The sequence below is a fragment of the Aotus nancymaae genome, unplaced genomic scaffold, assembly GCF_030222135.1.
Source record: "Aotus nancymaae isolate 86718 unplaced genomic scaffold, 86718_ANA_hifiasm-v0.15.2.pri h1tg000188l, whole genome shotgun sequence".
Classification (NCBI taxonomy): domain Eukaryota; kingdom Metazoa; phylum Chordata; class Mammalia; order Primates; family Aotidae; genus Aotus; species Aotus nancymaae.
This window is the reverse complement of record NW_026988603.1, coordinates 297,358-323,072: the sequence shown is the minus strand read 5'-3', so window position 1 is coordinate 323,072 and position 25,715 is coordinate 297,358. Positions and strand designations below refer to the sequence as shown.

Here is a 25,715-nt window from a genome sequence, read left to right as displayed (position 1 = left end):
TCTCTACCTGGGATTATACCCACCTGGGGGCTCCTGAAGCTGGCTTTCAAAACTCAGAGCCTCAAAGGTTGATGCCTGTTACCTGAACTAGGCCTCTCATACTCCTAGGCACTGGGACGTGCTTCCAGTGTCCAATTCACTCTTTATGTTTTGTGTATCTCTTATGTTTCCAGGTTCATTCTTTAGCACCAAATTATAGTGATTGTAAACTTCTTTTCAGTTTCTTCAAACTTGAGACCTGGCTACCTCTAACTTCTCTCTCAAACTTAAAAAATACTATTTCAGCAGATACCATCAAGTGATATCTGTCAGTTTTCTGCCACCAACCAATAAATGTAACCGCATCCTTCCCTGTGAGAAAAGGTTGCCATCTATCTGCAGTTGTCCTTATCCTCATCAAGAGTTTTGCTCTATGGAGATCACTTCTGCCTCCATGGCTTATCAACATGGGAAAATGCTCAAGTCTCTCCTTCCCTTAGCCTCACGTTTCCCAGCTATGTTTCCCATGTTACCCTCTGTAGTACAACTTTCTTTCAAAGTTCATCAGGGACCTCCTTGAAGCAAAAGCCAATGGCAATGCCTCTGTTCTTAGGGTATATGTACAGATTTTATTAATGTAACACATTCTTAGAAGCAGAATATGCATTCCTAACTGACAAGTAGTGCAACTTGTCCCAGTTTACATTTTACATCCTACACATGCTTGCCAGCCTCCTGACCTCATATTGCTCTGTCTAAGCTCTAGACAGTAGAAATGGGTCTTGATTACAGTCATATTTTCTAGACCTAGCTCAGAGTGTAACATGGAGGTGTCTGGTAAATATTTGTTTAGTGAATGAATTTGGGAACTCTTGAGGGCAGAGTAGTACCTGAGGAAAATTTTAATTAAAAAAATGTTGAACACAGCAGTTAGGAATATCCATCCCATAATGTTTAGACTCCATAGCCTAACTCCTAGACTATAAATTGAAGGGAAATCAGCTAGGGTTCTTCTCTACTGCTGGGTAGGACTTTATCAAAAGTAAAACTCTTTCCTGGATTAGATTAAATTGCAATAGTTATTGCAAGGTTAATGATACAAACTGAATCTTTTGATATTAATCATAATTTTAAAATATATGAATATGATGTATTCATATATTCATATACATATGTGAGTATAATATAAAATAATAAGATATATATATATATATATATATATATATATATATATATATAAATCTACTTGAGATTAAGGGTCCTCTTCCCCTCAAGCATTTTCATATTGTTTTGTGAAGTAATTTAGGTGACGCTTTCTTCTCAGATAGGTGAATGCTCATGTTTGTTTTCTGTTTTTAGGGTTCAGAGGTTTCAGGAGTGATATCTTCAGCTTGTGATAAAGAGTCAAATATGCAAGTATAATCAGTGCATTAATCTATTATGAGTTTCCTTCAAATGTTCTTCAATACATTGTTGTAAATAATGTATTTTCCCCCATTGTAGGGAACAAAGAGTGATCATGATTTCTAAATCAGAATATTCTGTGCACTCATCTTTGGCATCCAAAGCTGATGTTCAACAGGTTGTTATGTATTGCAAGGAGAAGCTTATCCGTGGGGAATCAGAATTTTCCTTTGAAGAATTGAGAACCCAGAAATACAATCAACGGAGAAAGCACGAGCAATGGGGTACTTGCAATCTTGTATTTTCAGTTATTCTTATGTCACTTAAAATAATCCTCATCTCTGAGTAATTTTTTATAGAATAATTGACTATGTTGAAAGACTCTGTAAAAAAAGTCTTCATCTCATCCTATCAGAAGCCCAGAAGTCATTATTAACCCATTTTGCATTTGCCTGGAGAATATTGTGCTGGCCGCAAGCTGCACTTTTTTTTCTAAATGAGAAATTGGTTAACCAACTAGTGTAGCAGCCAAGTTAGTCCAAGGACTAAATTGATGTCTTGGCAGCAAACTCATAGTTGAAAGAGTGCAAATTAGATATCCATACCAGTGTCATTTTAGCTTTAGTGAAATAAATATTTAAAATTTTTTCAATATTATCTGTATATTGTAATTCTAAATCTCTAGGTCAGTTATTTGAACCTTTATTCCATTTGGGACTTTTATATCATCTAAGTTATTTGGGCTATAGCCATTCTGGGCCTTTCTTTTTTGTTCATTACTTTTCATATTCAATTGACAACAGAGAAGACAAGTCAGTTAACACAGAGGACCCATTTTTTTGCTGGGCATAGATCCATTTTTCTTTCACATGCCATGACCAAAAAGTCTTAAGCCAGACTCTGATTTGTCTGGTATCTGTTAACCAGTTGTTGGAAGCGGGACTAACCACAGCATGCTTGAAGCCCTGATCATTTAGTGTACTTCACTTCTACTTAGTTTCTAGAGATTTTTGTCTTTTAAAAATAAAAACTTATTTTAAAATGATTTGCACAATCATGATTGTTTACAAGAACAATCATGTATATGATGGTTAAAAAAAATCTTTGCTATTATACTGTGCTGTTGTTAAGTATTACTTTTGATCAACATGTAGATTTTTTTTTTTTTTTTTTTTTTTAGTAATTTACATGCCCTGAATATATAGTAACCAAGCTAAGGGCAGGTAAAAATTAAAAGGTAATACAAGTTTCACTTCTAAAACCAAATACAAGAAAGACTAACAAAAAAATCGGGCCCCTAAAATATAACCCTTTCCTCATTTTGCATGTATTCCTATGATGACTTGAATTTAAGTTTTGCATGCAATCCATTTTTTCTTTCGTAAAGTAAATGAAGATAGACATTATATGAGAAGGAAAGAAGCAAATGCTTTTGAAGAACAGCTATTAAAACAGAAAATGGATGAACTTCATAAGAAGTTGCATCAAGTGGTAGAGACATCCCATGAGGAGCGGCCCACTTCTCAGGAAAGGTCTGAGGTATATTGTGCTCTTCATGACACGTCCCATGCCCAGCAGCAGGAATTGCAGTGTTGATTTGTTCCTTTCTATGTGCTGGTTTTAGAGTTAATTCTGATGTTAATTTAGCTGGTACCTTTCTGAAATTCTAAAATGATTTGACACAGAAGTTCAAAATGTAGAGTGAGACAAGAAAGTTACAGAACAGAATGGTAGTATGTTTTACATGTTTGTATGTATACATATCTATTTATTCATGTATTAGTATATATAGACCTTTTTTGTTTTTTGTACAACGACTATTGTGTAATTAAAATTGGAGTATAGTACTCTCAATAATTTATCATCTAGATATATTTTTTGTTTGCCATTACTTCATGTTGGAAAAGGAGAGAAGTGGTGAGTGTGTTAGAGCCACATATATTTTCTTAAAATTAGTAATGAATGAAGGAGATTGGAAATAAACTAATTTAAGCTGTATAATAGTTGCTTAATCTGCATCATAGTATATGTCTGTCTATGACATAGGATACTATGAAGATAAAATACTTAATTTTGTTACATATTTGGAAAGTATAAAAATATGCGACTATATGATGGTTTTTAAAAATATCACATGAAAGATGTGTGTATAAATATATATATATGTATGTATATATGTTAGACAGGGTCTTGCTCTGTCACCCAGGCTACAGTGCAGTGGTGTGATAACTGTTCATTGTATCTTCCTTAGCTGTGACCACAGGCATGTGCCACCACACCCACCTAATTTTTTATTTTTATTTTTGTAGAGATGGGGTCTCGCCATGTTGCCCAGCCTGGTGCCAAACTCCTGGGCTCAAGCGTTCCTCTTGCCTCAGCCTCCCAAAGTGTTATGATTACAGGTGTGAGCCACCATACCTGGTCTGAATGTTCTCCTTTATTGCTAACTGCTATAGTTTGTATTTTTCCAGACTTACTGTGTATGAACACACACATGAATGCAATAGAACATTCAATATAAATAAGACTTATTTTCTGCTTTTTCTACCTAACACATCTGATAGATCTTTCACCACTATTGCATAGGTATCTAACTGATTCTACTTACAGCATAGTCTTCTGTCATACCTTATAAAAGGAAACGTATCATGTAAAAACTGTTACAAGTCATGCTGTCTTTAAAGTTTATATACCTAAAAAATTGTCAGACTGCCCTCTATAAACTTAGGATTGTCCACTTCCATTAATACTGTGTAAAAGTACTTGTTTCTTGTACACATTTTGCTAAATCTTTTCAAGCACCTGATGTAGTTTCTTTAATTATAGGTGGATTTGGATCTTTTTTGGATACACTTAGTGAGTGTTTTTTTTTCTTCAAACTGACTTTATAGCTTTGTCCATTTTTCTATTGAGTCATTTCATTTTTTTAATTTATTTGGATTTCTTTTCTTGGATAATTTATATTTTCTCTGGATAGTTGCAAGAAATTGTTAAGAAATTGTTCTCCCTGGCTCCTTTCCTATGGTATATCCCTGGTTCCCATGTCTTCATTTCTCCTTAACGTCCTCATTTTGAAGGCACATATTCTCCAGTAGCTTTAAAAAAAAAAAAAAAAAAAAAGCAGCATGTTTGAGGGGTTAGTTTTTGAGGTCTCTTGCATGTCTAAAAGCATCTTTATTCTACCCTCACACTTGGTTGATGATTTGGTTAGGCACAATGTTCTAGGAAGGAAATCACATTCCCTCAGAGTTTTTAGAGGCACTCCCTCATTGTTTTTTAGCTTGCACAATTGGTGTGGAAAAGCCCGGAGTCCTGATTCTTGGTTCTTTAATGAGACCTTTGTTTTTCTCTGGAGGGGTGAAGGATCATCTTCCTCCCCTGTGTTGTGACATAATGATGTGTTTGGTGTTTATCTTTTCAACCATTATACTTAGTACTTAAATGTTCTAGTTTTGCAATTCTGGGCAATTTTCCTGATATATATTTTTAGGGGTGGATATTTTTCACTCATACTCTCTGTTAGGCTATCCTGGACTGGTCATTTAATTTTCTTAAATTTCACCATTTTCTATCTTTGTCCTTTTCTACCCCTAATTTTCTTTGAAGTTGCCTTAATTTTTATGGCCATCTTATTAAATTCTTTTATTTCTGATGTCATTTTAGGATTATGTTGCTTTTTTTATTATGTATGCTCATTTTCACAGGTGCCTATTCTTATTTTATGAATGTAATATCTTACCTCTTAATGTGAAGAAATTAATTTTTTAAAAATTGTCTCAGAATCCTTGATTTCCTGTTCATATGTGTCATTTGCTTTGACCTTTGTGCTTCATATTGAAAGTTTACCATGAGATGTCTGATCTCTGCTGCATACTCATCTAAGAGCAGGCCCAAGAAGGCTGATTGGAGGCCATAGGTGTGTGAGTGAGGCTTGTTAACTGGTCAGCTTCATAGGAAGGTCTGTTTTCTTGGGCAGATAGATTCCCCAGAGCATGGAGTATAAACCTGGCATGCTAGCATTTGCAAAGTCAAGGAAAGGATTCAGAGGTCCAAGTGTTCAATGAGTAGGTTGACCAGATCCTTTTGTTTCTCGTGTGGTGTCTATCACCACCATCCTCAACCTAGTCTAGAGTCCTTTTGATTATTTCTCCAGAAAGGAAACTTCCAGTTTGCTGCCAGGCCAAGCATGAGGAATCACACCCTGCATGGACCTACAAGAATGGGTCTTAGCATCTGCTTTTCAAATAGACTTACAGTGTTCTTGTCTTCAGCTCCACCTTCACTTCCATTTTGAGGTGTAGCTAGCATTGTAGATTTCTGAAATTATCTAGCAATTAGGGACACACCACTCCTAGTGTTTTTCAACAGCTATGTTAAGTGTTAGAATTCCTTCACTGTCATTTTGGTAAGAGTTTTGGAGTATATGAAACCACTGTCTTTAACTAGAAACCTCCCTTTTTCAAACTTACTTCTCTGTATGGATAGCATCAGGATATATTTTCCAAGTGGATTGCTTATTGTCCCTAAATCATTTATTGACCTGCTCAGCATTTCCCTGTTGATTTAAAATATCTTTACCATGTACTGAATTTTGATATATACAAGATACCTTTAGTATAGGTATTTTAGTCACTAGGTCTCTTCTTGATCATTTCATAGGTGTATTTACTACAACTTTCTTATATGTTTTGATATCTGGTGGAGAAAATCTCTGGCATTGTTCAGAATATTTCTTTAGAATTTAATATTATGATTTTTTAAATCTTTACTAATTTGGTAGGTGAGAAAATAGTGTAGGTTATTTTTGATGACAAATGAAGATGAACTTTTTATATTTTTTTCCATTTGTCTGTAAAATAACTATTCTTGCCCTAGATATTTGGTGGTATGTGTTTGTTTGTTTTTGGAGACAGGATCTTACTCTGTCCTCTAGGCTGGAGTGCAGTAGTGCAATCTCTGCTCACTGCAATCTCCTCCTCCCAGGCTCAAGTGATCCTCCCACCTCAGCCTCCTGAGTAGCTGGGACTGCAGGCACATCCCTCCATGCCCAGCTAATTTTTTGTAGAGACAGAGTTTTGCCATGTTGCCTAGCCTGGTCTCAAACTCCTGAGCTCATACAAACCACCAGCCTCAGTCTCCCAAAGTTCTGGGACCAATTACAGGCATGAGCCACCCGTGCCTGGCTGGTGTTTTTCTTAACAGTTTATAAGAATACTTTTATATGGTGAGGAATTAACTCATCTAACTTTGTAATATTAAAGCATACAATTACAATCTTAAATAGAGGTGAGTAGTGAAGCAAAGATTTTAAATTTAGAGCTTATTATCCTTCCTGATGTGAGACAGGCTTTTGTGGCAGTTATTATTGCAATTTATATTAGTGTTTCCTATTCTTCAAAGTGAAAATGGCTACAAAGAGTCTTTTATTTATGTTTTCCCTTTTTCAAGCCCTAGCTCATATATTAAATAAGGGTATTTTAATGGAAGGAACACTATTATGAGCTTTTGCTAACACTGATTTGTTGAACTTTTCCCAAAATTAAGTAAAGATAAATAAGATAATACTTAAATACTGATACAACTACAGACCCTGGTTATTTCAGTGATTAGAAATTATGAGCTGCCACTGGTGTCTGTGGTTCAGAAGCTACAAACTACCCATTTGTAGAGTAATCTTTTTGTTGTTGACTATACATTTCAGAATGCTTGAAGAAGAAGTATAGGGAAACTTCAAGGAAAAAGGAATTGGCCAGGCATGGTGGCTCACGCCTATAATCCCAGCACTTTTCAAGGCTGAGGTGGGCAGATCATGACGTTAGGAGTTTAAGACCAGTATGGTCAACATAGTGAAACCCTGTCTCAACTAAAAATACAAAAAATTAGCAGAGTGTGGTGATGTGGGCCTGTAATCCCAGCTACTCAGGAGGCTGAGGCAGGAGAATCATGTAAACTCAGGAGGTGGAAGTTACAGTGAGCCGAGGTCACACCATTGCACTCCATCCCAGGTGACAGTGCAAGACTCTATCTCAAAAAAAAAAAGACAAAAAAATAAAAAGGAATCTATCAAAGATAGATGCCATGCTTTGAAAAGTTGTAATGCCTGATTAGTAGTATTCTGGACTTCATGGTTTTGTTTTTGTTGTTTATTTGTTTAACATGAAAGGTTAATCCAGCATGTATAGGACCAAGTGTAGGCTCCCAGCAGGAACTGAGAGCTCCATGTCTTCCAGTCATCTATCACCCGACACCAGTGAACATGGAAAAGAACCCAAGAGAGGCACCCCCTGTTGTTCCTCCTTTGGCAAATGCTATTTCTGCAGCTTTGGTGTCCCCAGCTACTAGCCAGAGCATCCCTCCTCCTGTTCCTTTGAAAGCCCAGGCAGTGACAGACTCCATGTTTGCAGTGGCCAGAACAGATGCTGGGTAAGCTGAAGGTAGTCCTAGAAATGATAGTGATGTGAATGGTACCTGTCACCTTCTTTACATGACCTTCATTATCAGGAGCAGTATGTAAAAGATGAATGACATCTGCCTTTTATATTTAGATAAGTATGTTGTTGAAAAAGCAAGTGGCAAAACATTGCTCCCAATCCTTTAGGGTTACTTATTCCATGCTTCTTTTAGAGCATTTATTTTACTTTACACTTTTGTGAATTAAAAATTTTCAATACCCTGAAAGTCAGTAGTCACTTTAACTGAAGAATATACAGCTGTTGAGCTAAAATTGCCTTTGCTCACTGACTTTGACTTAATACCTGCAAGGATCATAACTATCTAGACAATTACTTGATATGTGTTCTCATATTCCTTCTGTCTTCCTGTAGGGAACAGTTTGGGATTGATACCCGTGATTCTGTCTCTCAAAATGTACTCTGCACTGGAATTTTTTACCCTAATTTTGAGGGATTTTTTTTCCTAGATTTCGGAAATTATAATGTCACATCACTTATTTTGTTTGCATTTTTACCTCCAGTCATTTCAGCCCTCTTTTAAGTCATTTTTTAGGGATTTTAAAATTAAAAATGCTTTGCATGTTTTACTTTATACCTTAAACAGGGTTCATGAAGGGAACTCTAGCAATGTTAAATAGACGTATTAGATGCACTACCCCAAGTGCACTTAAAACAAACTGTGATATAAATGGCTTTCATATTATTTTTTTCTTTCTTGATAATTGTTAACTTTTAAAGGCTGGAGGACATTGCACCGCGGCTGCTGGCTCATCACAGCAAAGGTGCCCTGCACAGCTGAGGCACACCAGTGCTTCTCCATGTCCTGACTCTGGTTAGCTGCCTGGAGTCGGGCTCAATTCTTTAACCTCTGTAATGAATGGGATCATTTGAATAGTCATAGGACTCTACCACATATAGAGATGGTTCTTATCCCTATAATCACTGTGTTACACAAATGTTTAGTACCTGATCTTTTCTGTAAGAATTTTTTTCCTGAAATGGAACTCAAATGAAAGAAAGAAAACATTTTATTTACTTACACAGTAGACCCTAAGTAGTTCCATCTGTATTTTAATAGGCTTGTAATTATTGACTAATTTTTTTTTCTTTTTACTATTATTTCTTGAGAGTTAGTTAAAAATTCTAATAGATCAAGCATTTTATTCTTTAGCATGTCTCAAGAGTTTTCTCTTCCAGATGTGTGAATAAGAGTACTCATGAATTTAAGCCACAGAGTGGAACAGAGATAAAAGAAGGTAATGTTTAATTATAATAAATATGTTTCTGACCAGATTCCTCTAGCTCACTCAGAGGTGTGTTTTGTGGCTGTGGTTTATGAAGCTTCAGGCCTTAATGAACCTGAGTATTAGATTTCCTGTTTTTAGACTGAGTTATTTATTCCTGAGCCATTTCAGATAAATGTAGAAATCCACTTGTTAGTCACATCTTATTAGTTTAGAATTCTTTGGAAACATAATTTGTGAATACATTTCTACTATATTTCTCAGGAAATTAATCCACAACAGAGTCTTCTTTAGTATGTTAGGAAAGGTGATCAAAAGTTTAATTAGGTGTGTTACACTATTATTTGGTACTACTTTGTTAGAGGTATTTGCATAGGAGATAAGTTTTATAAATAATAAGACACACATATTGGGCATTCACTTACTCCCTATGTGACTGGGACATCTTTTCCATGAACAGTTTAGTGAGGAGAAGGGCTGTTTGAAACAGCTGGAGACTCATTAACTGAACCAAGACTTACTGAGTCTGCTCTGTAGGTGCCAGGCACTGTTATACATAGGGATGAAGTCATGAACAAAACATCTCCACCCACAGAGAATGGGAAAGAAGTGTCCTATTGGAGTTGTGGGGTTGAAATTTCAGAAAAGGTGATATTTGGGTAAAGGGCTGAAGGGTAAAGCTACCATGCCACTAGCTTGGGCAACCTTTTCAGGCAGAGGGAATATTAAATACTAAGCCCTCAAGCAGGAAAATCTCTGATATATTCTAAGCACAGCCAGGAGACCAATGTGAGGAGGTAAGCAGGGAGAGGAGGAAGGTGAGGCCTGATCAAACAGGACCCAGGCTGTGCAGGGCCTTGTATTCTATGTTTGACTGCAGTGGAGTGAGATGGGAAGCCAATCTTAAGATTTACATTATGACTATGAACTTGGGATACAGTGGCACTAAGGGTATAATTTATGACAAAGTTGCTAATCTGGTACAATCCAGACCAAACACTCAGTCTCTTTGAGCCTTCCTTTCCTTTTCTGTAAAAGGATAATTTTCACCTTATTTACCTCATAGGACTATTATAAAGATAAAAATGAAATATATAAAAGCACTATAATACTGGAAGTCCTTAGTGATAATTACTAACAATGACAAACTGGTTTAATTATAATTTACTTAAATTGTGTGCCTTTTAAATTATTCTGATTTGCCTACTGATACCACATTTTGTCTCCATTTCTTTGCTAGGGTGTGAAACACATAAGGTTGCCAGCACAAGTTCTTTCCACACAACTCCAAACACATCACTGGGAATGGTTCAGGCAACACCATCCAAAGTGCAGCCATCACCCACCGTGCACACAAAAGAAGCATTAGGTAAAGTATTTTATCTGAGTGTGTAGCACCTGTTAACAAGCTAATGAAAGCTCTTTTGCAACCTGTTTACAGTTTTTCTTTTGTTCCTTAAGGTTTCATAATGAATATGTTTCAAGCTCCTACACTTCCTGATATTTCTGATGACAAAGATGAATGGCAATCTCTAGATCAAAATGAAGATGCATTCGAAGCCCAGTTTCAAAGTAATAACTATTTATTTAAAAGCTATTAAATGCGTAGTATTACAGGTGGTTATCACAGGAAATGCCAAGCATTATATAAGAGGTAGCCCTGCCCTTGATTAGCTTGTCACATAAGGGTAGGGAATGCCTGACATGAAAATAAGACAGTTCCTGAAAAGGTACTCAATGTGTATGATAGATTTGCTGTTTAAAAAAAAAAAAAGAAGTAATAGTGCTAAAGAAGGACAAAACCCTCATGAGTAAGAAGGGCCGAGTACTCAAGATGTGACTTGAGTCTTCACTGGTAGAGGAATGACTGAGGCAGAGTGTTGGAGGAGGCTGGCAGCTAGCCCACATTTGTCTAGAGTCAGGGGATTCATGCCAGAAGCCAGAGATCATGATAAAGATAAGTAGGAGCCAATTAGACTCAGGAGGAATTGAAATGTAAAGCTAAGAGATTAATTCTTTTGGAAAGGAAGTGGAAAACAAAACCCTGAAAGCTTTTATTGAGTGAGTCAGATGACAATAGCAATGATTTAGGAGAATGATTAACACCTTACTGATATGTGGCAGGGACTCCTGACCTGGAACTTGAGTACAAGACCCTGTTACCATAGTTAAGTCATTTCATCTCACTATAGTGACTTATCTTATTGCCTAGTATTTGAAAAGCTGTTATTAGTTCTTTTCTGTCAGCTGTTACTCCTTTTCCTTATTTGTAGTTGAAGTTTAACATAAAGGATGTTTTTTACTAGTACAATAATTAGATGCTATTTTTTATTCTATTCCAGAAAATGTAAGGTCATCTGGGGCTTGGGGAGTCAATAAGATTATTTGTCATCTGCTTTTCATGTGTTTGAAGATGGAAACAAAGAAAATTACAGGTAAAAAAATACCATGTAGTTATTGCGATACTGCAGAATTTTCTCTGGGTCTAGAGGTGGTGGGGTGGTGAGAGAATATGGACTGCCACTCACATCGTCAAATGAGCCTTTTGACCACATAACGAGGAGGGTGTTGCCAAAGTTCTCCAGATCTACAGTGCTGCAGGAGTTCCAAGAGAGCAGGCTTCCCATAGCCAAAGCTTGTGTTGAAAAAGGAAAACAGTCTGGTTGTGAATTAGCAGAGAACTGAGGATTCTGTGGATTTGAAATTATATTAGGTGTGAATGAATTCACCACTACAGGTATCCATACATGCTCTGTTTATATTTGCAGCACTGATAAAGTAGAAAAGGAAGTGGCTTATATTGGGTATTGCTACAGAGAATGTGTTTTAAGGCTGAGGAATATTATACTGGAGAGCTTTCATCTGAGAGCAGAGTGAGGTAGCTCCAGAAATTTTTATTGTTAATAGTTTGAACCATGGAAAGAGGTGTCAGTGTGAACTAAAGGTTTTATGGTATTTAAGAAATTCATATTGAGGTAGAAAGGAGAAAGGGCATGGCTAGCTCACAGAGAGGAATTCCATAGCTACAAAGGCACTGAAAATTTAAAAAATATGTTGGCATTCATTACTTTCCACTGGCCATGGCCATAATTCATTTTTGGCTTCTAAAAGCTATAACTCAGTGTGACAAAAATTTCTGTATTTTCCACCCTCACTTAAGGTAGGTCTACTTTTATAAGTCATTTTGATCACACTCAGTTTTTCTAGAACTGCTATAAAAGTAAGGAATATTTATGTAAATATTAACTCATTAAATAGGATAGAGAACTTTTCTAGTGGTAAAGTGATTGCATGCATTTTTTTTTTTTAGCATATTTTACTATTTATAATTTAGCAAATCTTTCCTTAGATTACCACAGCCTAAAAATAAATCCACAGGAACCAGGACCTTTGGAGAACGCTCTGTCAGCAGATTTCCTTCAAAACCAAATGTAAGCAAACCTGTTTCATCTATGAAATGGGTCCTACAACCCCTTCTGCTTTATTATTCTACCAAGTGATTATGCCAGTCAGAGGATATTGTATATATGAAACTATGCTGAAAAACATGATACTGTATAAAGAATATGTTTCTTTTAGGACACTATTTAATAACTGAAGAAGAAATGCATATTTTCTAAGTGTTCTACCAAAATTATTTATTAATATTAATTACTGTGGTGGTTTAACATTTATCCACAAATTCTTTGAATTTTTTCCTCCAGTTTGGTGCATCTCCTTTTGAGTGTAGGAGAGTTCAGTTGAAACTTGGACTATTGCCAAGCACCATCGTAGCTAGATTATGTGACTTGCTTCAGACAAAAAGGGTAGGGAAAAGGAAAGGGAAAAATAGATTACAGTGGGGAAACATGGCAGATTCTGTCTAACCAAGTGATTGGGTTAACCAGAAGTAAGTCGTGTTGACAGCAGATAGCCCCTCATAAGATGTAATGTGAAGAACACTTCACCCCTGATATCCTTCCCAAAAATCTATAACCCCAGTCTAATCATGAGAAAATGTCAAAGAAGCCCAAACTGTAGGGGCATTCTACGCAGTTTCTGACTAGTGTTCAAAAGTGTCAATATAAGAAAGGCTAGGAAAGACTAACAGACAATGACAGACTCAAGGAGGCTAAGAACACTTGACAACTAAAGGTGACATGAGATCCTGGACTGGATTCCTGAACAGAAGAGGCACATTAGTGGGAAAAAAGGTGAACTTCAAATAGTGCATAGTTAATAGTATTGTTTCATTTTTACAAATGTGCTATGGTTCTATAAGAAAAGAGTGGGTACCAATATTTAACATCCTTAAAGAAAAGAACTTTCAACCCAGAATTTCATATCCAGCCAAACTAAGCTTTACAAGCAAAGGAAAAATTAAATCTTTTGCGAACAAACAAGTACTTAGAGACTTTACCACCACCAGGCCTGCTTTACAAGAGCTTCTGAAAGAAGCACTATACATATAAAGGAACAACCAATATCAGCCTTTCCAAAAATATATCAAAAAGCAAAGAGCATTAACACAATGAAAAATTTACACCAACTAATGGGTAAAACAGACAGCTAGCATCAAATGGCAGTATTAAACTTATATATATTCTAATTGGATAAAAAGCCAAAACCCATCGGTATGCTGCATCCAGACCCATCTCACATGCAACAATACACAAAGACTCAAAACAAAGAGAAGGAGGAAGATTTACCAACGAAACAGTAAAAATAAACAAATAAATAAAAAGCAGGAGATGCAATTCTCGCCTCTGATAAAGTAGACTTTAAAGCAACAAAGATCAAAAGAGGCAAAGAAGGACATTACATAATGGCAAAAGGATCAATGTAACAAGAAGAGCTAACGATTCTATAGATCAACGAGACAGAAAATTAACAAGGACATCCAGGACTTGAACTCAGACCCAGAACAAGTAAACTTAAACATTTATAGAACTCTCCACTTCAAATACACAAAACATACATTACCACCTCACACCTATTCCATAAGTGACTACATAATTGGAAGTAAATCACTCCTCAGTAATTGCATAGCATTTCATAGGTTTAAATGAAATATTGGTTGGCTGCTTGTTTGTTATTTTCTTCCCTTATTCCTTCCTGTCTACATCATTAAGTATAATTATTGGTATAAAAGAGGTTTTCAATACCCATTACTAAACTGCATTCTAGCCTGGGCAAGAAAGCAATACTCCCATTCTCTCTCTCTCTCTCTTTTCCTTTTTCTTCCTCTTCATTCTTTTTTTCTTTCTTTCTTTCTTCGAAAAAAGAAAAAAAAAAGAAAACAATTTCCAAAATAGAAGCTCATGTTCAAATTTTGGTATGAAAGGATATTTTAAAGGTCATGCAATGCATTTTTTCTTATAGAAAAAAAAAAAAGAAGTTGATATTAGAGGAAGCTTAGTGAGGAGGGTATGTGGAAATTCTGTGCTATCTTTGTAACTCTTTAAATCTTGACTTTTTCAAAGTATATATTTATATATAAATGTGTGTCTACATACACATTTTTGTTTTCAAAGTACGTATATATATGTACTTCGAAAACAAAAATGTGGCTCTTGCTGCAATGCAGCTCCACTAATTTTTCAGTTCTCGGAAAAAGAACTGAACCGTGATATTGTGGACTGTGTTAGCCAAGGGTTGACATCTGTTTTGTCTTTAATTTCTCATTTCTTTGGATCTTAAAGTGTTCATGAGTAAGGTTTCATGGACAAAAGAGGGAGATTGCTGCTTTTTTTCATTTCATCTTCTGTTGTAGGAAGTTCCTCATGCTGAAGAGTTTTTGGATGATTCAACCGTATGGGGTATTCGCTGCAACAAAACCCTAGCACCCAGTCCAAAGAGCCCAGGAGACTTCACATCTGCTGCACAACTTGCATCTACACCATTCCATAAACTTCCAGTGGAGTCAGTGCTTATTTTAGAAGATAAAGGTGTGTGTTACAGTTTTAGTGTTTGTCTTCTGCCAACTTTGATTCTTTCAGTTTTCTTCATGAAGTTTGATTCTTACAGTTTTCTTCATGAAAATTCTGCATGGGAACTTTGAAAATCATGGAGAAGAAACAAAATCTGTTCATTGTATTTTTGCTCATAAGTTTTTTTCCTTTGGCATAGTGTCTTCCTGAAGTCTATGTATTTTTAAAATATAATAGCTTAGATTATAGGTAGAATGGAGAAAATCTAAGAAGCATTTAAAAGCCTGTAAGGTCCGACCCATTTGTATAGAGTATGTTTATTTTGTTTCACAGCAAACAAAACAGCCACTACAGACAGATTAAATTATTTGAATGCTAAAAATAATGAACATTTATATTTTCCAATTTAATAAGAGTAATAGCCAATTTTAGACCTAGTTGTGTGTCTACATACATATATATGTCAACTTTCTTAGACATATAGCCAAGTACAATACTCAGAAAGTCTTATTTTTCTTACTTTTAGTGCTCTGACTTTAAGAAAGTAATGATAAAACTCACAAGTAGTCCTTATTTCTAGCCTGTTTCAAATTTATCACCCTATATATTTAAAAGTTCATCATATATCTGAATTGAATCCTAATACATGACATTGTCATGGAGCACAGATAATTGCTAGCTATTAAGTACCAACTACAAACTAGACAGATCTCTCGATATCCACAGAGGATTGGTTCCAGGAACCCCTGCAGATACCAAAGTCCATGTGGATGCCCAAGTTCCGTAGCTGACCCTGCAGAACCTGTGGATATGGAATCTGTGGATGCAGAGGGCTGACTGTATACTAACTGTACTATTGATCACACTTTTAAAATATACCAATTGTTTACCAAAGCAACAATAGAAGTGCTGCCAAAGAATTTCACTTCACTGAATGGAAGCATATTTTAATGTGGGTTCTGAGCCTATAGACCTAAACATTTTTGACCAAGGATTTCTTAGAGTGCTAATCCAATATAATACATTTTTCTGAATCTTAAAGGAGAGTTCACTTGAAACTTGGACTATTGCCAAGCACCATCGTAAGTTTGCCACTTAAAAAAAAGATGTTTAAAGCCTTTTTCGTCCGGGAAAGCTAGTTTAATGAGTCCAAAGAGTCTTCCAAAAGGTCGATATTGGCTATTCTTAGAGTGTTTGCCACTTTGGCTTTATAAACAGAAACTAATGCTCTAGTGCTAAAAAGTAGTAACACCTGTTCAGTGAAGGAATATGTCATAAAATGTAATCCAACATATTGGTTGTGTGCAGTATTAGCATCATTTGGTAGAGGTTTATTCTGCATTTTTACCCTACCTAGTTTATCTATCTATCTATAGATAATTTTTTTTAATTATAGAGAGTAATAAATATTGCCAGGTTGCTTTCTGATTTAAACACAAAATTGTTTCAATAAATTAAATGCTAATTTAGTCAATCAACTAATTGACCAAAACATGTTAAAGTGAAAGACACAAAATCTCTGCCTCCAGAAGCATTGTAGCCTTTTACTCTCCATGTGCTTGTCTTCAGGTTCTCCTGAAGCTGGGTATAGCCCTGAAATCCATACCAGTAACCTCCTGTGGTCCGGTCATCCTGCCTACAATGAACTTGCTACTCTCTGGACCCTTTTTTTCTTGAAGAATTGTTAGGGATTAGATGTAGAGTTGAAATGCTCACAACATTAGTAGTAGATTTTATTCGTTTGTTTTTAAGAGTTAGGGTGGTGCTATGTTGCCTAGGCTGACTGCAGTTCACCCTCAAACTCCTGGGCTCAAGTGATCCTCCCACCTCAGCTTCTGAAGTACCTAGGGCTACAGGATCCTGCCACCACATCCAGTTAATTTAAAAAAATTTTTTTAGAGATAGGGTCTCACTGTGTTTCTCGGCCTTGCCTTGAACTACTGGCCTCAAGTGATTCTCCCACCTCGGCTTCCCAAAGCACTGGAGTTATAGGCAAGAGCCACTGTGCCTGGCCACTAGTAGATTTTTAAGTAATTTTTTTTCTTCCTAGTTTTTGAATCTTAATATACATTTTACCATGGAACACTATTTTGAAATCATAATGCAAGTCATTGTCAAAATAAATCCTAGACTTTGTAACCATATCAAATGGTGTGTGTTGTGCACACATGTGCATCTAACATATCTATCTCTAATTTTTGAAACTTTCAGAAAATGTGGCAGCAAAACAGTGCACCCATGTGACTTTGGATTCTTGTGAAGAAAACATGGTGGTGCCTTCAAGGGATAGAAAATTCAGGTATTGTGTGGGTTTATATGGTTCTGTCATTTTATTCATCTTCCATTCTAACTTTGCTTACCATTTCCATTCTAGCTTTGCCTTTTAGGCAGTAATAGAATACTAATTTTAGCCTTAAAGGCCAATAAAGATTTTATGGAGTAGTAGCTTTAAATCAGAAGGTAGTCTCTATGAATATACATACAACAGCGAATCTAAACACTTGATATATCAGGCCAGTTCTTTATGAAAAAACATCAGAGAAACCCAAATTGAAGGACATTCTCCAGAACACCTGGCCAGTACTCCTCAAAATTGTCAAGGTCTTGAGAAACTATGAAAGACTAAGAAACTGTCACAGATGACAGAGAAGTAAGGAGACATGACAACTAAATGCAACCTAGTACCTGGGACTGGATCCTGAAGCAGAAATTCCTTAGTGAAAAGAGTGGTGAAATCCAAATGACGTCTACAGTTTAGTTAATAAGTAATAGAAAAGATGTTGGTCTATTAGTTTTGACAAAGGTACCATTGTAATAGAAAATGATAGCATTAGCAGAAATTGAGTGAGGCAAATATAGGAATTCTCTATTATCTTTGCAACATTTCTTTACACCTAAAATTATTACCAAAAAAGTATAGTTGAAAAAAGTTTACAACAGGAAAAATGTGACAAGTGAAAATAGCAGTGTATGAAATTGCATGTATAAATTTATAAATTTATTTGTATAAAAATACATACTTCAGTATGTATAGGTAGATACTGATTTGGGGGTGTGTGTGGAGATAAATGCACAGTCAATTCTCATTATTCACTGTAATTCTGTTCTATAGAGTCACCACGAACACTGAATTAGTGAATACTGAATATTCTTAAGGGGGAGTACAGACAGCATCCTTCAAGCCTCTCATAACAACATTTTGTTGAAAAACACCTTATATATTATATATTGTTGATTCATTAACATTGAATTCATGTCCAGCAACACTGACTCACATCTAAATAAAGTTTATCTAATACACACATTTTTACAGATTTCTACTGCTTAGGAACATTAGAGAGCGCTTCAGCACTATTCTTTGGGATCATTTTAAATACCAAAGTCATCAAGAAAAAGCACAAAGATACAAAAAATGTGGCACTAATTACACCTTGAAAAGGATACTTGTTTATAGCATGAAAGCTGGAACAGGAAGGCTGAGTGTCACCTTGTTCAACCTTAGCTAAGAACATGTATGTTGGGTGGCTCAATTTTTCATCGCTCTGCATATCTGCAAATGACTGAAAAGTCACTATGAGTATTGATTTTAAGCTTACAAATAAATTTTAGCATACAGGTGAATTCACAAATTTGAAATCCATGAATAATAAGGATTAGCTGTGTAGTTGTGTGTGTATCTATATGTATATGTATACATATACTTCGATTTATAGTCATGCAGTTGCTTAACAACTGGGATACATTCTGAGAAATGCGTCCTTAGGCAATTTCAGTGTTGTGTGAACATCAGAGTGTATTTATACAAACTGAGATGGTTTGATTAGTTTACTACAGACCTAGGCTATATGGTATAACCTGTGGCTCATAGGCTACAAACATGTATGACATGTTACTGTATTGAATATTATAGGCAATGGCAACAGAATGGTGTAAGTGTTTGTGTATCTAAACATGGAGATACAGTAAAAATACAGTGTAAAAGATAAAAAATGGTATTCTGTATAGGGCACTCCCCATAAATGGAGCTTGCCAGGACTAAAGTTGCTCTGGATGAGTCAGTGAGTGAGTAGTGAGTGAATGTGAGGGCCTAGGACATTATTGTACACTACTGTAGACTTTAGGAACAGTATAGTTAGACTACACTAAATTTATTTAAAAAGTATTTTTCTTTCTTCAATAATAAATTAGCCTTAGCTTACTGTGAATTTTTTACTTTATAAACTTAAAAAAATTTATCCTTTTGACTGTGTAATAATACTTAGCTTAAAAAACACATTGTACAGCTATACAAAAATATTTTTTCTTTATATCATTCTATAAGCTTAAAAAAAATTTTTTTTTCCACTTTTTAAGCTTTTTTGTTAAAAACAACCACACAAACATACACATTAGCCGAGGCCTACAGACCTGGGTCAGGAATGTCAGACATCGTTAGGAGACCAGAGGGTTTCAGCTCCATTATGATCCTATGGGGCCACCATTGCATATGCTGTTTTTCATTGTCTGAATTGTTATGCAGCACATGACTGTATATCTGGAAATGTTCTGGAGTGTTGTATTGTGATTGACATTTTCTGTTTGTTTCAATGTTATAAAAGGAGCCATTTTTGGAATAAAGTTATATATTCAATCTTGATTATAGTAGTGTTGCATAGATGCAGCTTGAAGAAATAAACCCACTCCTGACATTTCCTACTAAAGAGTACCCCATGTATTGCCTCAGCTGTTCATCTAGTATAACTATATGTTGATTTTCTTATTTCTGTTCATATTGTACTAGCTGTATATTTTCATAGATTTGTTTGTCTAAAAATGCTTTAATCAACTTTTAGTCTGTGAAGCTATTCTGAAATGTCATTTCTAGAATGAGAAGGAACTTTTATGTGACTGAATCCAACAGACTTCTAATCATGTGATGTTTTGTTTTTTTTATTCCTTTCACACGTCCAGTCCAATTCAAGAGAAAAGCCCAGAACAGGCCTTCTCCTCTGATGTGTGTTCAGCATCCTTACTCCGTCTGAGCCAGCCTGCTGCAGGTGGGATACTTACCTGTGAGGCAGAGCGAGGCCTTGAGGCTTGCAGACTCACAGACACTGACGCTGTCATTGCAGGAGATCCACCAGATGCTACTGCTGGGCTCCAAGTGGAACAGATGCAGACGAGTTCACTTGAGAAGGTTGATGCTCCAAGTACGAACACTCACTCTTTGTTATGCCCTTGAATCAGGAAAGTAGCATGGGAAAAGCTGTCCCATGAAAGAAACCCACAGTGGGACTTGAATGTCATTGAATAGAACAGATGTCATTGGGTTCAGACAAAACTTGCGTAATGCATCACAATGAAGTATAGCTAGCATATTTGAAGTGCAAATCAATCTATTTTAATTTTAGAAGGTATCAAAATACTGTTGGAAGAGGGAATTAGAATTTGACAGCCTACTGTGTGCCAGGCATTTAATCTAATATTATTATATCCCCTATTTTATAGAAAAGTAAACTGAGGCTCAAAGTTAAAGAGACAACATTCTCCCCCCACCCCTCTGTTATACATAAACAGTCTGGCATAGTGGTTAAGGGCACAGACTCTGGAGATGGACTGACTACGTTCTGTCTTAGCTCCCTCACCTAAGTAGTCACATGGTGTTGACCAAGATCATTTTAATTTTCCCTACCCCTCTTTGATGTAGTGTGGAGCTGACGCTAGTACCTACCTTTAGAGGCCTATTGTAAGCACCAAGTAAATTAATAAACTACTGAGAACAGTATCCTGCAAGTGCTTAGCACTGAGTGTTAACCATGTTGGATTCGTATTTGATAACCGCCACCAATATAATTTTTTGTAACATTCCAGGTTGGAGAGAAACCTTTTTCTTACTTTTAGAAATTATTTCCCTTTTGTGGACCCAAAGTATATCTCATATATGCAAATTGCACATAGGTAATATAAGTTTTATGGATATAAGTGGAAAGCAATTAAAGAATTTATGTCTATCTGAGCAAATTGGAAGTAATTAATGTCCACATCTTAAGACGTGTATCCCTAATTATGTTTAAGATGGAATGTAGCTGTTCCATTTGAGTGGAGCAGATGCACTTGGAGTTGATTTCCTTTGTCACAATTGAATATTGATCCAAATTTGTAACTAAAGTGGCAAATAATCAACTGTGCAGATCTACCAATTTTGACTTTTAAAAATTGTTTTTTTATTTTGAATCAATGCCCTTAGAAGTATAAGGCTTTGAAAGCTTATTTAGTAAATATCTCCATTCACTTTGTCTATAATTTATTTGGTAAAGTTCCTGAGTACTCAATTCATGTTCCTTTTTTGTTTTTGTTCTCATTCCTTTAAGACTTCTTTGTTGAGAACCCATGGGATGATAAGCTGATTTTCAAACTTTTATCTGGGCTTTCTAAACCAGTGAGTTCCTATCCAAATGTTTTTGTATGGCAATGTAAACTTCCAGCCATCAAGCCCAAGACTGAATTTCAATTGGGTAAGAATTATTTGGATAATATAACTTTAAATTCTTGTTTCTCTATGAGAAGTTGATGGTAACTTGTGTGTGAGAGAGATTCTCCTATTTGCCCCCCGCCCCCGCCACCCACCTCCAATAGCGAGTTGTATCTATAGTACTAAACGGAACATTTTGTTAGGCTATGATTGTAGGATTGTGATTGCTGTTGGTACTATAACTCATCTAACTCAGAGGGCAATTTGCAAATACGTATTAAAATGAAAAATGCATGTACTTTTAAACCCAGCTATCTACTTTTAAGGATTTCGTATAGATATCGTTATACACTTCTATAGTAAAATAATATAGTAACATTAGCAACGGAACAAGAAAGCTCACTCTGTGCTGATAGAGAATGAGCTCCAAAACATACCGTACTGTTAAATGAAAAGGGCAGAGTCGTATGTATTATATGACACTATTAAAATGGTTAGCTGTAGGTGGGAGTGGGAAACAATGGGAGCAAGATTTCACAATATTCCCTTTTAAGTTTTTTTAATGAATAGACTTCATTTTTAAGAGCTGTTTTAAGCTTACAGAAAAATTCAGCATAAAGTACATATTCCTACCTCCCCATACATACACACACAGATTTCCATGTTATTAGCATCTTGCGTGAGTGTGGTACATTTGTTAAAATTAAGCCAATATTGAGGCATCATTAACTGAAGTGCTAGTTTACATTAGGGTTCACTCTTTGGGTTGTATATTCTGTGGGGTTTGATGAATGTATTACAATGACATGTATCCATCATTACAGTATCATACAGACTAGTTTCCTCACCCTAAAAATCCCCTGTACCTCACCTATTCATCCCTTCCTCCTTGTCCCCCAACCCCTGGAAACTACTGATTGTTTTACTGTCTCTCTAGTTTTGCCTTTTCCATAATGTCATATAGTTGGAGTCATATAGTATGCAGCCTTTTCAATTGGCATCTTTTACTTAGTAATATGCACTTAAGGTTTCTCCATGTTGTGTCGTGATTTGATAGCTTTTTTTAAAAAAAATCACTGAATAATGTTTATTGCATGAATGTACCACACAGTTTAACCTTTCCACTCATCTAATGAAGGAGATCTTGATTACTTCCAAGTTTTGTCAATTATAAATAAAGTTGCTGTAAACATCTGTGTGCAAGTTTTTGTGTGGATGTAAGTTTTCAACTCATAATTTGGGTAAATACCAAGGAGTGTAATTGTAGGGTTATATGATGAGAGTATGTTTACTTTTGTAAGAAACTTTCAAAGTAGCTGTACCATTTAGCCTTCCTACCAACAGTGAATGAGAGCTCCTGTCCCCAGTCTTGCCCTTATTAGGTGGTTGTAAGTATTTTAGGTTTTAGCCACTCTAGTAGGTGAATAGTGGTATCTCAATCTTTTTTAAGTTTAAATTCTCTGAAGACATAAGGCATTGAATATTATGCTTATTTGCCATCAGTATATCTTCTTCGTGAGATGTCTCTCTAGATCTTTTGTCTATTTTTTAATTGGTTAGTTGGTTTCTTATCGTTGCCTTGTTCCTGATCTTAGAGGGAAAGCATCTACATAGTTTGTTACTAATAAGTATGATTTTTAGTGTGGATTTTTTGCACATGTTCTTTGTCAAGTTAAAAAAGTATTTCTCTATTTCTGGTTTGCTGAGAGGTTTTTTTTTTTTTTTTAAATTATAAATGGTTATTGGATTTTATCTTGCTCCTTTCAATATTTTCTCCATTTATTGATTTGATCATATGATCCTTCTTCATTGATGTGATGGATTTCATTAATTGATTTTCAAATGTTGAACTAGCCTTGTATACCTGGGATAAATTGCCCTTGGTTGTTGTTGTATATAATTCTCTTTATACATTGTTGGATTGGATTTAGTAATATTTTATTGAAGATCTTTGTATCTATGTTCATGAGAGATACTTGTCTGTAGTATTATTTTCTTGTAATATCTTTACTTTGTCTTGGTGTCAGGGAAATGGCTAGCCTCTTAGAATGAGATCAGAAGTATTCCCTCTGCTTCTTTCATCTGGAAGAGATTGTAGAGAATTGGTAATAATTTTCTTCCTTAAATATTTGATAGAATTTGCTAGTGAACCCATCTGAGCCTAGTGCTTGCCGTTTTGCAAGGTTATCAACTCCCGATTCCATTTCTTTAACAGATATAGGACTATTCAGATTATCTATTTCTCCTTTGTGAGCTTTGGTAGATTGTATCTTTCAAATGAACATTTAGATGTTCATTTCATCTAAATTCTCATTTGTGGATATGGCATTCCACTGTTGATTTCTACTGTAATGTTTATTATTTCTTTTATTCTGTTTACTTTAGATTTAATTTGCTCTTCTAGTTTCTTAAGGTAGAATCTTAAATTATTGATTTTAGATATTATTTTCTAATATATGTATTTAGTACTACAAATTTTCTTCTATATCCCACAAATTTTAGTAAATTATATTTGCATTTTCATTTGGTTCAAAATATTTTTAAATTTCTATTGAGACTTTGACCAATGTGGTATTCAGAAGTATGTTTAATCTCCAAGTATTTGGTGAACTTTACAACTACCTTTCATACTGTATATGTTTTCTGTTCTTTTAAATTTGGTTAAATTTGTTTTATGGCCCAGAATATTGTCTATCTTGGTTAGTATTCCATGTGAGCTTGAGAATAATGTGTATTCTACTGTTATTACATCAAGTATTCCATAAATGTCAATTAGATCTAATTGATTGATGCTACTATTCAGTTCAACCATGTTTTCACTGATGATTTTCTGCCTGCCTTATCTGTCCATTTCTTTCTTTCTTTTTATTTATTTATTTATTTTTGAAACAGGGCATCACCCTGTCATCCAGACGAGTGCAGTGGCACAATCCTGGCTCACTGCAGCCTCAAACTCCTGGACTCAAGCAGTTGTCTGGCCCCAGCTTCCTGAGTAGTTAGGACTACAGTCACGTACCACAACATGCAGCTAATTTTTTTTTCTTTTTTTGGTGGCGATGGGGTTCTTGCTATGTTGCCCAGGTATTGAACTCCTGACCTCAATCAATCTTTCTGTCTTGGCCTCCCAAAGTGCTGGGATTACATGTGTGAGCCACCACATCCAGCTTATCTGTCCATTACTTATGTAAGTCTCCAACTATAATAGTGAATTCATCTTTTTCTCCTTGCAGTTCTGGTAGTTTTCGGTAACTTTTGACTCATATTTTGACACTTTCTTGTTAGGCTTATACATGTTATGTCTTCTTGGAGAATTGATTCCTTTAACATTATATAATGCTGGCCAGCCACAGTGACTCACAACTGTAATTCAGCACTTTGGGAGGCCAGGGCAGTAGGATCAGCTGAGGCCAGGAGTTTTGAGGCAAGTCTGGGCAATGCAGTGAGGCCTCGTCTCTACAATAATTTTTTAAAAAAATTAACCAGGCATGGTGACACATGTCTATAGTCCCAGCTACTTGGGAGGCTGAGACTGAGGCTGAGGATGGAGGATCACTTGATCCCAGGAGTTCAGACTAGCCAGGCAACATAGCAAGACTTTTGTCTTAAAAATATACATATATATATATATGTAATGCCCTTTTCTATTGCTGATAATTGTCTTGCTCTGAAGTCTGCTCTGTCAGAAATAAATACAGCTATTACATTTTCATTTATTATTGTTTGCATGGTATATCTTTTTCTATCACTTTACTTTTTTTTTTTTTTCTGAGATGGAGTCTCTCTCTGTCACCCAGGGTGGAGTGCGGTGGCGTGATCTTGGCTCACTGCAACCTCTGCCTCCCGGATTCAAATGATTCTCCTGTCTCAGCCTCCCGAGTAGCTGGGACTACAGGTATCCACCACCATGCCTAGCTAATTTTTGTATTTTTAGTAGACACAGGGTTTCACTGTATTGGTCAGGCGGGTCTCAAACTCCTCATCTCAGGTGATCCACCTGCCTCAGCCTCCCAAAGCGCTGGGATTATAGGTGTGAGCCACCGTGCCAGGCCTTATCCCTTTACTTTTAATTTCTCTCTCTTGGTATTTAAAGTATGTCTTTGTTTTCATTGGTATATTTAGACCATTGATGTTTAAAGTGACTTTGGATATAATTGGATTGTCACTATATACTGTTTTCTATTCCTTGTCCTTGTTCTTTCTTTTTTGTCTTCTATTCTTTTTCTGCCTTTTATGATTTCGAGTTATTTCATGATTCCATTTTGTCTTTTCTCCTAGC

The 25,715-nt window shown here is 35.8% G+C and overlaps 1 protein-coding gene across 1 annotated transcript in view; it reads left to right on the top strand.

Moving 5' to 3' along the window:
* The window catches only part of LOC105708054 (mitotic checkpoint serine/threonine-protein kinase BUB1), a 41,237-nt gene that overhangs the window by 8,214 nt on the left and 7,308 nt on the right, over positions 1 to 25,715 (top strand). The window contains 14 exon segments of the mRNA XM_064371813.1: positions 1,339 to 1,391; positions 1,483 to 1,667; positions 2,771 to 2,922; positions 7,547 to 7,806; positions 9,033 to 9,091; positions 10,320 to 10,448; positions 10,541 to 10,651; positions 11,422 to 11,460; positions 11,463 to 11,514; positions 12,429 to 12,510; positions 14,832 to 15,006; positions 17,200 to 17,287; positions 19,939 to 20,177; positions 21,339 to 21,482. Coding sequence (XP_064227883.1) covers positions 1,339 to 1,391; positions 1,483 to 1,667; positions 2,771 to 2,922; positions 7,547 to 7,806; positions 9,033 to 9,091; positions 10,320 to 10,448; positions 10,541 to 10,651; positions 11,422 to 11,460; positions 11,463 to 11,514; positions 12,429 to 12,510; positions 14,832 to 15,006; positions 17,200 to 17,287; positions 19,939 to 20,177; positions 21,339 to 21,482 — 1,768 coding nt within the window.